Raw genomic sequence first — 10,765 nt, 5'->3', positions numbered from 1 at the left:
CAGGTTGTGAAGGTGACAACTCCTGTCTCCATCTTGTTTATCAGACCCTTCCTCTGCAAACCGCATTTTCCCTCTGCCTAGAGGTAAGCTGTGATTAAAAGGAAAATACAGCTTTGCTGGCTCCAACAAGGCTGCCACTTGACTGCTCCCCTTGGGCTTCTGGCCTGGCTATGGAGAGAAAGGGGCCCAGCTGACTCAGCTACCCCAGAGCCCCTTGCTGAACCATTTGTAGATATTAATCGGGGCTCACCCCCGTCACCAGAAGCAAAGAGGAAAAGTCCCCAACCTGGCACTCCACAGGATCAAGAACCCCATGCAGCCTCAACCCCAGGCCCAGAAAACGGCACTATCAGTAGTGAAACAAGAGTCCCTTCCTCTTTTATTAAGTCCAACTAGATAATGAGGAAGAGCAGAAGCTGTGGTTTGAGGCTGATGGGTCACAGGACCAATTAAGACAGCTTCTTGCAGAGAGTACAGTGAGTGCCAAGGTAACCATCTGGGTGATGGTTCCATCTTGGGGCTTTCCGTCCTCCAGTCAGCCTGGTCTCTTGCTGGGAAGGGCCCCCGGCTGTCCCTCCTCCATCCTGAAGGCTGAGAAGACAGGCAGGAAGAACGGGGAGCATCTCACAGACAGGTTCCCATCAGGTTCACGGGGCGCCCATTGTACCTTTTGGAAATGTCAGCTTCAATCTGAAAGACAGTGATACGGAGTGGGCAGGAAGCAGAGACAAAGGGACCTCATTCTGCAGCAACTGGGCAGGCTTGCCTTCCCTGTCTCACCAGCTTCTGCAGCTCCTTGGTCTTCTCCAGCAGCAGGTCCAGCTTGGGCTCCAGAGCCGCCTGCTCCCGAAGGGCTTCCTGCTGCTTCTGCAGCATCAGCTCTTTCTTCAAAGCCAGTAGCTGGGACTGCTTCAGCTTCTGCTGGAGGAGCTCAGTCACTCGGTCCACATACCTGGGCCGGGCACTCAGGTAAGTGTTTGGTGTCACTGGGCAACCTGGGTGTCCCCATCCAACTGCTGAGGCTCAGGAAACCAAGTCTCTAATTGACCTCTCAGCCTCCACATCCTTCAATCCTTTCTTGCAAGGAATACCACTCCCACTTCCCCATCCTACAGGGGAAGCAGATTCTGCCTACATACCTCAAACCACCCCATCTTGCCCCAAAGAGAACCGCCATCCCTAGTTGGGATGGTGCAGTTATGGGAGGCAGGGATGAGGTCTAAGGGGTCATGGAGACGAGGAAACAAGGAGTCAGGGCTGGGGCTTCCCTGGTGGCGCAGTGGTTGAGAATCTGCCTGCCAATGCAGGGGACACGGGTTCGAGCCCTGGTCCGGGAAGATCCCACATGCCGTGGAGCAACTAAGCCCGTGAGCCACAACTACTGAGCCTGCGCTCTAGAGCCCGTGAGCCACAACTACTGAAGCCCACGTGCCTAGAGCCCATGCTCTGGAACAAGAGAAGCTACTGCAATGAGAAGCCCCCGCTCGCCGCAACTAGAGAAAGCCCATGCGCAGCAATGAAGACCCAACACAGCCATAAATAGATAAATACATAAATACATAAATAAATAAATAAATAAAATACATTTATAAAAAAAAAAATAGGAGTCAGGGCTGCCCGAGATGGCAGGGCCCTGCAGCATGCCCTGAACAGCCCAACATCAAGGGGAAAGCCAGACCTTGGTGAGGCCAGGATCATAAACAGGTGCTGCATTCGAAGACTGGTGAGCTGGCCAATCAGATCCTGCAGTGCCGACACCATGGTGACCATCTTTGCTTTGGTCTGGCCCTGCAGGATGGCTGGAGCCAGCTGGAACTGGCTCACAGACAGGATGTCTGCCTCCTCACTCATCTCCACTGCTCTCTGGGACAAGAAGATCTCAAGCTGAGGACAGAAGAGGATTTGGTTCAAACCGAGAAAAGAACTCAGAAACTAGGCCCTCAGGCTGGTCAAAATGAAGAATAAGGTGAGGGTTAGATGCTGGTTGAGGAGCAGCTATTTCCTCTGAACATTTTTATTGCTAGAAACTCACCAACTATAACGTGGGAGTTTGGGGCAGCATCCACCATCACCCTTCAGTCCCTCATTGCTGTCTCAGGCCTTACCTGGCCCTGGACCCCTCTCCTTCCTCCCAGGCTATGCGGCACATAACTACGATGCAGAGATTCAAAGGGTTCTCTCTGCCCAGTGAAGGTATTTTCTCTCCATGGGAAGAATGAGATTCAGGGAATAGGAATCCATGTTTGAGAAGCCCTGGATTAAGAAAAGGCTAGGAAGAATCTGAGAACCAGCCGCATATCTTGTCACTTTTATTGGACCATGGAAACTTGAACTAGACTCGCGAGGACAAGGCCTTCCATGAGGCCCTCCCCAGCCAGCAGGCCACCGAGAAGTGGACAGACCCAGAGATTAACAAAGACAAGCCCCCTGCTTCCCAGTCCCAGAAAGAAGAGCCAAGAACACTGGCTCCTTACTCTAGGCTGCTGGATACTTTAGCCACAGTGATGATACTAAAACACAAATGAGAACATGTCGCACCAAACCTCCAACAGCTTCCCAGTTCCCTCAGGGTAAAAGCCAAATTTCCAACTCCCTTCAGCTCTCTGGGCTCTTCTACTTCCCCCAGCTCCCCTGCTCAGCCAAAGTGGCCTCCTTGTTCATCACACGTGCAGGACACCTCCCACCTCAAAGCTTCTGCATTGCTCCCCCTGCCTGGAAAGCTCTTCTGCCAGATATCAGCATGGCTCTCTCTGCACCCACTGCAGGTCTTGACTTACTGGTCACCTTGGCAACAAGGCCTTCTCTGACCACCAACATAAAACTGCAGGCCTTCCCAGTAACCCCATCTCCCTCCCCAGCTCTCTTTCTCCATGGCACTTACGTTAACACCTGACATACTACATATTTTACTTGTTTTTCTTGTTTCTTGTCTGCCTTCCCCACTAGGATATAAGATCCATGAGGTCAAAGACTTTGATTTGTTCGCTGCTCAGCTCCTCAAGACAGTGCCAGGGGCTTAGGAAGTACATGATAAACACAGCTGAATGAATGGGGGAGCCTCCTAATACGTGAGTCCCTGCTCCAGAACAAGGAAAGTGCTCAGCACCCTTACACAAAAAGGAAGGGTCAGGTAAGGTATCTGGAGCGATGCCGCCTATGCTGGTGCCAGGCCTCCCCCCGCATCACCCAGAGGACAAAGGTACCTCCATGAGCTCATCGATGAACTGATTCCGGGTCTCAGGGTATTCAAGAAGTGTCAGAGCATCTGGGCCCCTAGCAACACCTTTGGGAGCTGCCAGGAAGAGAGAAGTGATAAAGTTGCTGAGGACTGGAGAAGACTCTCAGTTTGAAAAGTCCTGGTGGGTTAATATGGACACAGACACTGCACTAAGGCCACTTCCTGTTCCAACCCAAGTGGGAAGGGTTACCCTTTCCCATTTGTCTCAGCCCTAATCAGGCACTAATGCCAACCCAAGTCTGTGAGGAGGACCACAGAGCTGAGTTCCAAAGAATGGAAAGTTCCTTCGCTCTAGTGGACATGAAGTCTCATCCTGCACTGCCCTCTAGTGGCTCAGATCCCTACTCTCAGCTTGTGGGGAGCGGGGACCAGGTCAGGCCTCAGAGCCTATCAGCCCTCTCGGAACCTCCCCAGAGAACAGCTGACCCACATTCAGTATCCAGAAAGTTGAGAGTTTCTAGATTTAATTTTAAGAACTTCTCTCCATCCGCCTGAACTCACATCATCATGATTTTGAAAAAACAGGTAAACGTCTGAGAAGCCCAATCATGGTAGTGTACTTTTTCTTTGCTTCTAGAGACACGGGGGCAGGCTCTGCCAGGGCTGCAGGGAGGGGTGCACTCACCCTGGGTTCCGGCTTCCAGCACGGTGATCTGCAGAGCAGCAGCATCGTCTCCCCAGTCTATCTCACCACCCCCAGCTTCCTGGGTGGAGAGTAAAGAACCCCAGCAGTGTTGGGAGAACTTTCCCCAGCAAAGGGAGGGAGCCGGAATAAACCAAAGCCCTCAAAAGTTTAATGATGGGGGCTTCCCTGGTGGCGCAGTGGTTGGGAGTACACCTGCCGATGCAGGGGACGCGGGTTCGTGCCCCGGTCCGGGAAGATCCCACATGCCGCGGAGCAGCTGGGCCCGTGAGCCATGGCCGCTGAGCCTGTGTGTCTGGAGCCTGTGCTCCGCAATGGGAGAGGCCACAACAGTGCGAGGCCCACGTACCGCAAAAAAAAAAAAAAAAGTTCAATGATGGGGCTTCCCTGGTGGCACAGTGGTTAAGAATCCACCTGCCAACGCAGGGGACACGGGTTTGAGCCCTGGTCCGGGAAGATCCCACGTGTTGCGGAGGAACTAAGGCCATGCGCCACAACTACTGAGCCCGTGTGCCACAACTACTGAAGCCCACACGCCTAGAGCCCGTGCTCTGCAACAAGAGAAGCCACCACAATGAGAAGCCCACGCATCGCAACGAAGAGTAGCCCCCGCTCACCGCCAACTAGAGAAAGCCCACGTGCAGCAACAAAGACCCAACACAGCCAAAAGTAAATAAATTAAAAAAAAAAAATTCCTCTAAAAAAAAAAAAATTCAATGACAGCACATTGCAGCCCTGATGGAGGTGGCAAAGATGGCACTATGGGCCCATGCATGTAGGTACCACCTGCCTGTATCCCCACACCTGCCCCGAACACCATAAGAAAGAGGTCAAAACTCTGAAATGTCACTTTGGAAACTCTGCCCCACACTGGACTACACCTGGTCCAAGAACTATGAACTTCATGTGATGTCTTTAAAGACAGAGACAACACTTTTCTTATCACCAAAGCAGCAATCACAGAAAGTCCTCAGAGAGATGGACCGAGAGGGCATCCTAACCTTTGAGTCCGATTCCAGGGAGATGCCCCAGTCAATTCCAGCAGCCTGGGCAGAGATGCCAGAGTCAGCTCCTTCAGACGCCACTTCCACCCCAAAGTCGCCCCAGTCAATCTGGAAGGGGGAAAAAAGTGTTAGCTCGCAGAAGATGGGTGAATAAAGGGGCCTGCCTTCCCCTAGGCCTCAGCTGCTTCAGTAGGGAGTGCACTGTTTAAGCATAATGGCCTCCAAGTTCCCAAAGGAGAGCCCATCTTCAGAGAGCTCAGGGGAAGGGGTCCCAGTTCAAAGTCGACCAGCTTGCTGGGCCTCTTCCGAGCTCATCTGTTCTCTGGCCTCAAGAAAGCCAGAAAAATAAAGGGGTAGGCCCTTCCGGGCCCTTCCACCTAGTCTCTCTCACAGGAATTACCCCTTTCTTCCCTCTGGACTCTGAACTCAAGTGGGGTGTGGATGGCGTATGAGGGGAGGAAGCGGCTCTTACTAGGCCTGTCTTACCGCGTCTTCTTCCACCTGCTCAGGGGGCTCCTTGAGGTGCGGCCGCTCCACCACCGAGGGCTCCGTGCCCGTCCTCCACTCATACACGGTGGAGTTCCCCCGCGTCTGCACAAACCGTAGCATTGGCAGCACCTGCTCTGTGGGGCTGCAACGGAGCAGGCAGCTGACCCTCCTGCTGCCCACTCATGTGGCCAGCATGGGCCCCGACTCTCAAATATCATGTGGGGAAAATACAAGTGGAGAGAGCATAGCTGGGGAAGTAGCTAAACTGTCCCCCCCGCTGGGGAGAAACAGGCCCTCAGTACCTTTCACACACAAACCCCACATAGGCCTGGTACAGGTCGATGGCTTCCCCCAGGGACTGGGCCGCCGCCCCAATCTCAGCCAACTGACTCGGCAGGTCCTTCACCAGGGCCAGCAGTTCTCTTTGGACGTTGTCCCCCTAGAGAGGATCCACGAGGTGGGCTCAGACAGAAGTGGTGGGAAGCAGAGTACAACAGATTAAAGAATACGCCTGAACATTAGAGATAGGCAAGAAAATGGCCTGAGAAGGGCCCAACCAGGCTGAGAGGGAAGCCCTTCCCAGAAGCAAAGGCGTTGGGCCCAGGAAGACAGAGGTCCCAGGTGTCCGTCCTCCTGCCACGGCAAGAACCCGCCGCTCACCGTGATGCCCGCTCACCGTGATGCCCGCTCACCGTGATGCCATACTGCTTGCACGAGTGGTAGAACTGCTCCCGCATCTCGGCAGCCCCCGCCTGGCCCTCCTCCTCCTTGCGGCTGTATTCTTGCTGCAGCTGCTGGCACTTGGCGATCTGCTTCTTCAGGGAAGGGATCTCGTAGGTGACGTTCCGAACCAGGAGGCTGGAGAGTTCCACTGAGAAAGAAGGGCCCAGGAAGTTCACCCCAGATCTGCACACCATAAGGCAGGCATGCCCCAAGGACACGCACAAACATACCCCAGTTGGGTGGCGAAGAGCACGGGGTTGGACTCCCAGCTCTTCCCCTTCCTGGCTGTGGAACCTAAGACAGTCATTTAACCTCTCTAATCCAATCCTCAGCTATAAAACAGGAGCAATAATAGTTATCGTGAAGATCAAGAGAGAGAACCCACATAAAACACAAGTACAATCCCTTGCATTTAGTAGGTGTTCCGTCAATATTAGCTATTACAATTATTTATACTATTAGAAAACACAACCCGAACTACAGTCAGCCCTTTAGTTACTCCCTCAGGCCCCTGATACAGCTCCCAGGACAACCCGTGCCTCTTGTGCTCAGTGGACGAGTCAGTCACCAGGAGGTGACTGGTGAAGACCTGCACACACCTGCTTGGCGGTCGTCCTCCTCCCAACACGCTTCGTGGAATTTATTTTCCCACCTCACAAACATCTACACCCCAGCCTCTTCCCCCACGTGAACTGTGCCTCCTAGAAGCCCACTGTCTCAGAACTTGGGGAGTCGGCCTCCCCATGGACACTGGGACTCCTGGGCTGGGCCACCTTACCTAGGTAGGTGTTGTCCTTCTCATATAGGGCTACAATCTCCTGCCAATCCTAAGAAAAGAAACAGGAAGTGGGCCTGAACAGCACTCAGCAGCCGCTGAGTGCATCCCAGCTCAGTCCCCCAGCCGGGGAGGCTCTCCCAGTCTCTGCATCTCCTCGGCCTCCTCCATAATGCTGGCTGGACCACCCACTTTATTTTAAGAGTGTGGTGCCGACAAGCGATCCCCAAAGCAAATGTAAAGCCAGGGGTAGGATCTACTTTTGGCATAAACTGTGGGGACGGAGAGAAAGTGGAGGAGATATTCTATGTAGGCGTCTCCACTGGATCCTCAGCGAGACCAGACAGGCTCTGACCCCCTGGACTGGAGGTCTCCAGCTGCGTGTTACCACCGTCGCCCACACTTGCCTTCATTCGCTGTGAAGAATACCGGCCAAAAATATTTTTTGTGGAGGCTTCAGTGCCTTTGAGAAGCTCCACAATTCTTAGGCAGTGGAAGTAGTGAATGTCTGGAAAGCAAGAAAGAACAAAGACTTTGAGAATTACAGTGTCTTCCCCACCCACTGTGGCCACTACGCATGGTTGACTCACGTATATGCTAGTAACTTTAGCAGGCATAGCTCTCCCCTTCATCATTTTGTGTTGAATGAAACAAGCATCTATAGCCCAAATAAAAACCTCTCTTTCTTTAGGGGTCAGCCCTATGGCTAAAGGAAAGGGAGCAGCTCAGCTGATATGTACCACCCCAGGAAAGGGGTGGGGTCCAGTAATGTAGCCCCAAAGCACTCACAGGATCCAGAGAGCAGCTGGGCGATCTCTTGGCTCTCTGGCATGTCCTGGATGGCGGCATTGATCTTCTCTCGGATGGTCAACACCAGACTCTGCCATTTCAGGTTGCAGTGCCTTCTGTCCACCAGCCAGTCTACAGGAGAAGCACCCAAATCACAGCATTTCCATTCCCATGGCCAAAATTCCATCACTGATTCAAGTGAAATATGCTAAGGCATTGGCTAAAAGTTGTATCCATATTGGTTAAGGTGTGGGGGTCACGGGAAGATGGGAATGAAGACAGGCCCGAAGGGATGCTTGGGGCTAAACAGACTCTGGCAACCTGACTTCATCCGCAGTGTGACTTTTATAGAGCAATTGCCTCAACACAGGGATAAAGTAAAACTTCAAATTGGTCCTGACATCAAAGTGCCAATATGGACCATATTCTCCATGATATTCTTGCTTCCACGGATAACTATATCTTTCTTACTGACAGCAGACGCTATTCAACTTCCACTTCCTCAGGGCTGGGATTAACCATGACAATGGAAAAATACAAGATGGTTATGCCAAATACCAGATGAATGAATAACTGCAAAGCCCCTGCTACCTACAGCGCCCTAAGGACTAGATAACACTGGTCTCTTCTTACCAGTGAAGTACCATCCTGCACACATGAATACCCGTGTGACTGACCTCCTGGATTCTAGGCCCAGATCTGTGTTTTTAGTAGAGGGTATAGGTGGATAAGAGCCATGTACATTTCCTCAGTAGGAGAGAGCTAAGAGCTAGACTTTGTGGTCAGATGGTCCTGGCTTCTAATTACTAACTTTCTTGGGCAAGTCTCTCAAACTCTCTGTGCCTCAGTTTCCCTACATGTAAAATGGGGATGATAAAGATACTGAGTACAAGGGGGAATGAAGGTAAAACACTGAGTGCTGTGTCTGACACATGGCAAGGGCTCAATGAATTGTAGTGATCTTCATTTTCATAATGTCAGGCACATAAAACAGCACCTTGTATAGAATAAACCCTCAATAAATGGCTGTTGTTTTATTGGTCCTTTTCATGACATCGAGTGTACGTGTGCTGGGCTTCCCTGGTGGCACAGTGGTTGAGAGTCCGCCTGCCGATGCAGGGGACACGGGTTCGTGCCCTGGTCCGGGAAGATCCCACATGCCGCGGAGCGGCTGGGCCCGTGAGCCATGGCCACTGGGCCTGCGCGTCCGGAGCCTGTGCTCCGCAACGGGAGAGGCCACAACAGTGAGAGGCCCACGTACCGAAAAAACAACAACAAAAAAAGAGTTTACGTGTGCTGAAGAGCTGGGACAAATCTGCAACAAAACTAAAGAAGCTCCACTAAGTGGCCACCTTGCCCTTGTTAATAAATCTGCCAGCTGGTCAAATACTGAGGGCCCACACTAGTTATCAGTTATATTCCCTCCACTGTATTCCTCTAAAATCTTCAGAAAGAAAAAGTCTGTAGATGTCACAGAAGTAGAAGCAAAGGGATGAGGCAAACAGATGTCATCTTAATGACAAACCAGCATCAAAACAATTAATCCAGGGCTTCCCTGGTGGCGCAGTGGTTAAGAATCCGCCTGCCAATGCAGGGGACACGGGTTCAAGCCCTGGTCCGGGAAGATCCCACATGCCGCGGAGCAACTAAGCCCGTGCGCCACAACTATTGAGCCTGCACTCTAGGGCCCGCGAGTCATAACTACTGAGCCCACGTGCCACAACTACTGAAGCCCGCGCGCCTAGAGCCCGTGCTCCGCAACAAGAGAAGCCACCGCAATGAGAAGCCTGTGCACCATTAACGAGTGGCCCCCACTGGCCGCAACTAGAGAAAGCCCACGCGCAGCAACGAAGACCCAACGCAGCCAAAAATAAACAAATACATATATATATATATATTTATATATAAAGAAAACAAACCCAGGAGCTGTGCGTGGCCCTGGAGGGGTCAGAATGAAGAGGTCCTTCCCTGGCTCTGAACTGGGGAGGAGGTATATAGATCAGATACAGATGGCAGGGAGATGACCTGGCCACTAAAAGGTTTTTCTTTCCAACTGGATCTATGTTCCTCTTCCTCCTAAAATCAAGGGGAGAGGGAACCTTTTTTTTTTTTTAAAAAAAGGGGGTTTTCCGGCATATACAAAAAAGCATAGATACTGGAACCTGACAGACTTAGGTTCTAACTTCAGATCTGCCATTCAGTAGCTGACCATCTTTAAGGTAAGACCTCACCTCACCCTCTCTGTGCCTGAAAGATATGATTGACAACACATGTTATAAATGTTAAAGTAGAAAACACAGGTCAATTACAGACTCTATGTCTGTTTCCTTCCCGCTCCTCTTAGCGGGGCAATCCGGCCACAGATAGGGGCATAGAACAGGGCGAGTGGTCAACGCCTCAACAGGGGCCTTGGGATGTCGGGGCTCCAGCTGTTGGTGACAGGGGGCAAAGGGGCCAGGCCTCCCCCTGACAGCTGGCTGAGCGGGGGTGCCCCCTCCTACCGAGCAGTTTGCTGGTCTGGATGTCGATGGGCACGTGCTGATGGTCCTGTCGGGAAACACGGCGGGGAAGGGGGCGTGAGTCCTGGGAGCGAACAAGCCACTCGCGCGCTCATTTCACCGACCCAACCGCCACCCTGCGGGGCCAGCACGACTGGCCGGGGAGGGCCGCGCCCCGGAGGTAGCCCGGGAAGCAGGTCAGGGACGGGCGGGCTGAACTCAGTTCAGGGGTCCCAACCCAGCCCCCCACCTCCCCAGCTACTGTTCCCCCACCTGCATCTTTCCACCACTTCCGCTTCCGGCCGCCGACCCGGGCCCGCCCCGCCTACCACTAATCCAGTGGTGGTGTGGCTGAGCCTCAGTTTAGGTCTCCTCCGGCCACGTCACCGCCTTCCTCAGAGCCAATCGGGGCGCGCGCTCCACCCGGGCTTCAAGCCCCACCCACCCCGGGGCTCCGAGTGGCTGAGCCCGGGAAGGGCGGGAGAAGAGGAGACAGCCAATGGGAGGCGTGAGGCGGGCTCACGGCCGCGGAGGGGCGGGGGCTCCCGGAAAGGGCTGCAGTGGCGACGCGATTGCGGCAGGCGCCGCCCAAGAGCCGATCCCGGC

At 53.1% G+C, this 10,765-nt stretch overlaps 1 protein-coding gene across 2 annotated transcripts; it reads right to left on the bottom strand.

Annotated features, from left to right (window-relative positions):
* Positions 1–353: 353 nt before the first annotated feature.
* Positions 354–10,549, bottom strand: CDK5RAP3 (CDK5 regulatory subunit associated protein 3). 2 transcript variants are annotated; one of them, XM_030840179.2, is made up of 14 exons: positions 10,433–10,549; positions 10,163–10,208; positions 7,662–7,793; positions 7,280–7,380; positions 6,876–6,924; positions 6,067–6,245; positions 5,677–5,813; positions 5,372–5,516; positions 4,883–4,993; positions 3,864–3,942; positions 3,204–3,292; positions 1,679–1,884; positions 781–952; positions 354–690 (listed from the first exon to the last, which is right to left on the bottom strand). In XM_030840179.2, the coding sequence occupies exons 1-14, from the start codon at positions 10,436–10,438 to the stop codon at positions 625–627; spliced, it is 1,518 nt and encodes a 505-aa protein (XP_030696039.1). In that variant the 5' UTR covers positions 10,439–10,549; the 3' UTR covers positions 354–624. The 2 variants fall into 2 exon arrangements, with proteins under 2 accessions (XP_030696039.1, XP_030696040.1); XM_030840180.3 differs by lacking the exon at positions 10,433–10,549 and adding an exon at positions 9,581–9,640 and having other exon boundaries at positions 10,163–10,204.
* Positions 10,550–10,765: the final 216 nt, after the last annotated feature.

This window comes from Globicephala melas, chromosome 20 (genome assembly GCF_963455315.2).
Source record: "Globicephala melas chromosome 20, mGloMel1.2, whole genome shotgun sequence".
Lineage (NCBI taxonomy): Eukaryota > Metazoa > Chordata > Mammalia > Artiodactyla > Delphinidae > Globicephala > Globicephala melas.
Note: the sequence above shows the minus strand (reverse complement) of the source record. Positions and strands in the feature narration are given on the sequence as shown.

Bases quoted from the DNA above. Each gene is read 5' to 3' on its own strand.
- CDK5RAP3 (XM_030840179.2), bottom strand. The intron at 6,246-6,875 runs GTAAGGTGGCCC...CTTCTTTCTCAG, and splicing joins GAAGGACAACACCTACCTAG to TGGAACTCTCCAGCCTCCTG. The intron at 5,517-5,676 runs GTACTGAGGGCC...GCTCCGTTGCAG, and splicing joins GTGGGGTTTGTGTGTGAAAG to CCCCACAGAGCAGGTGCTGC.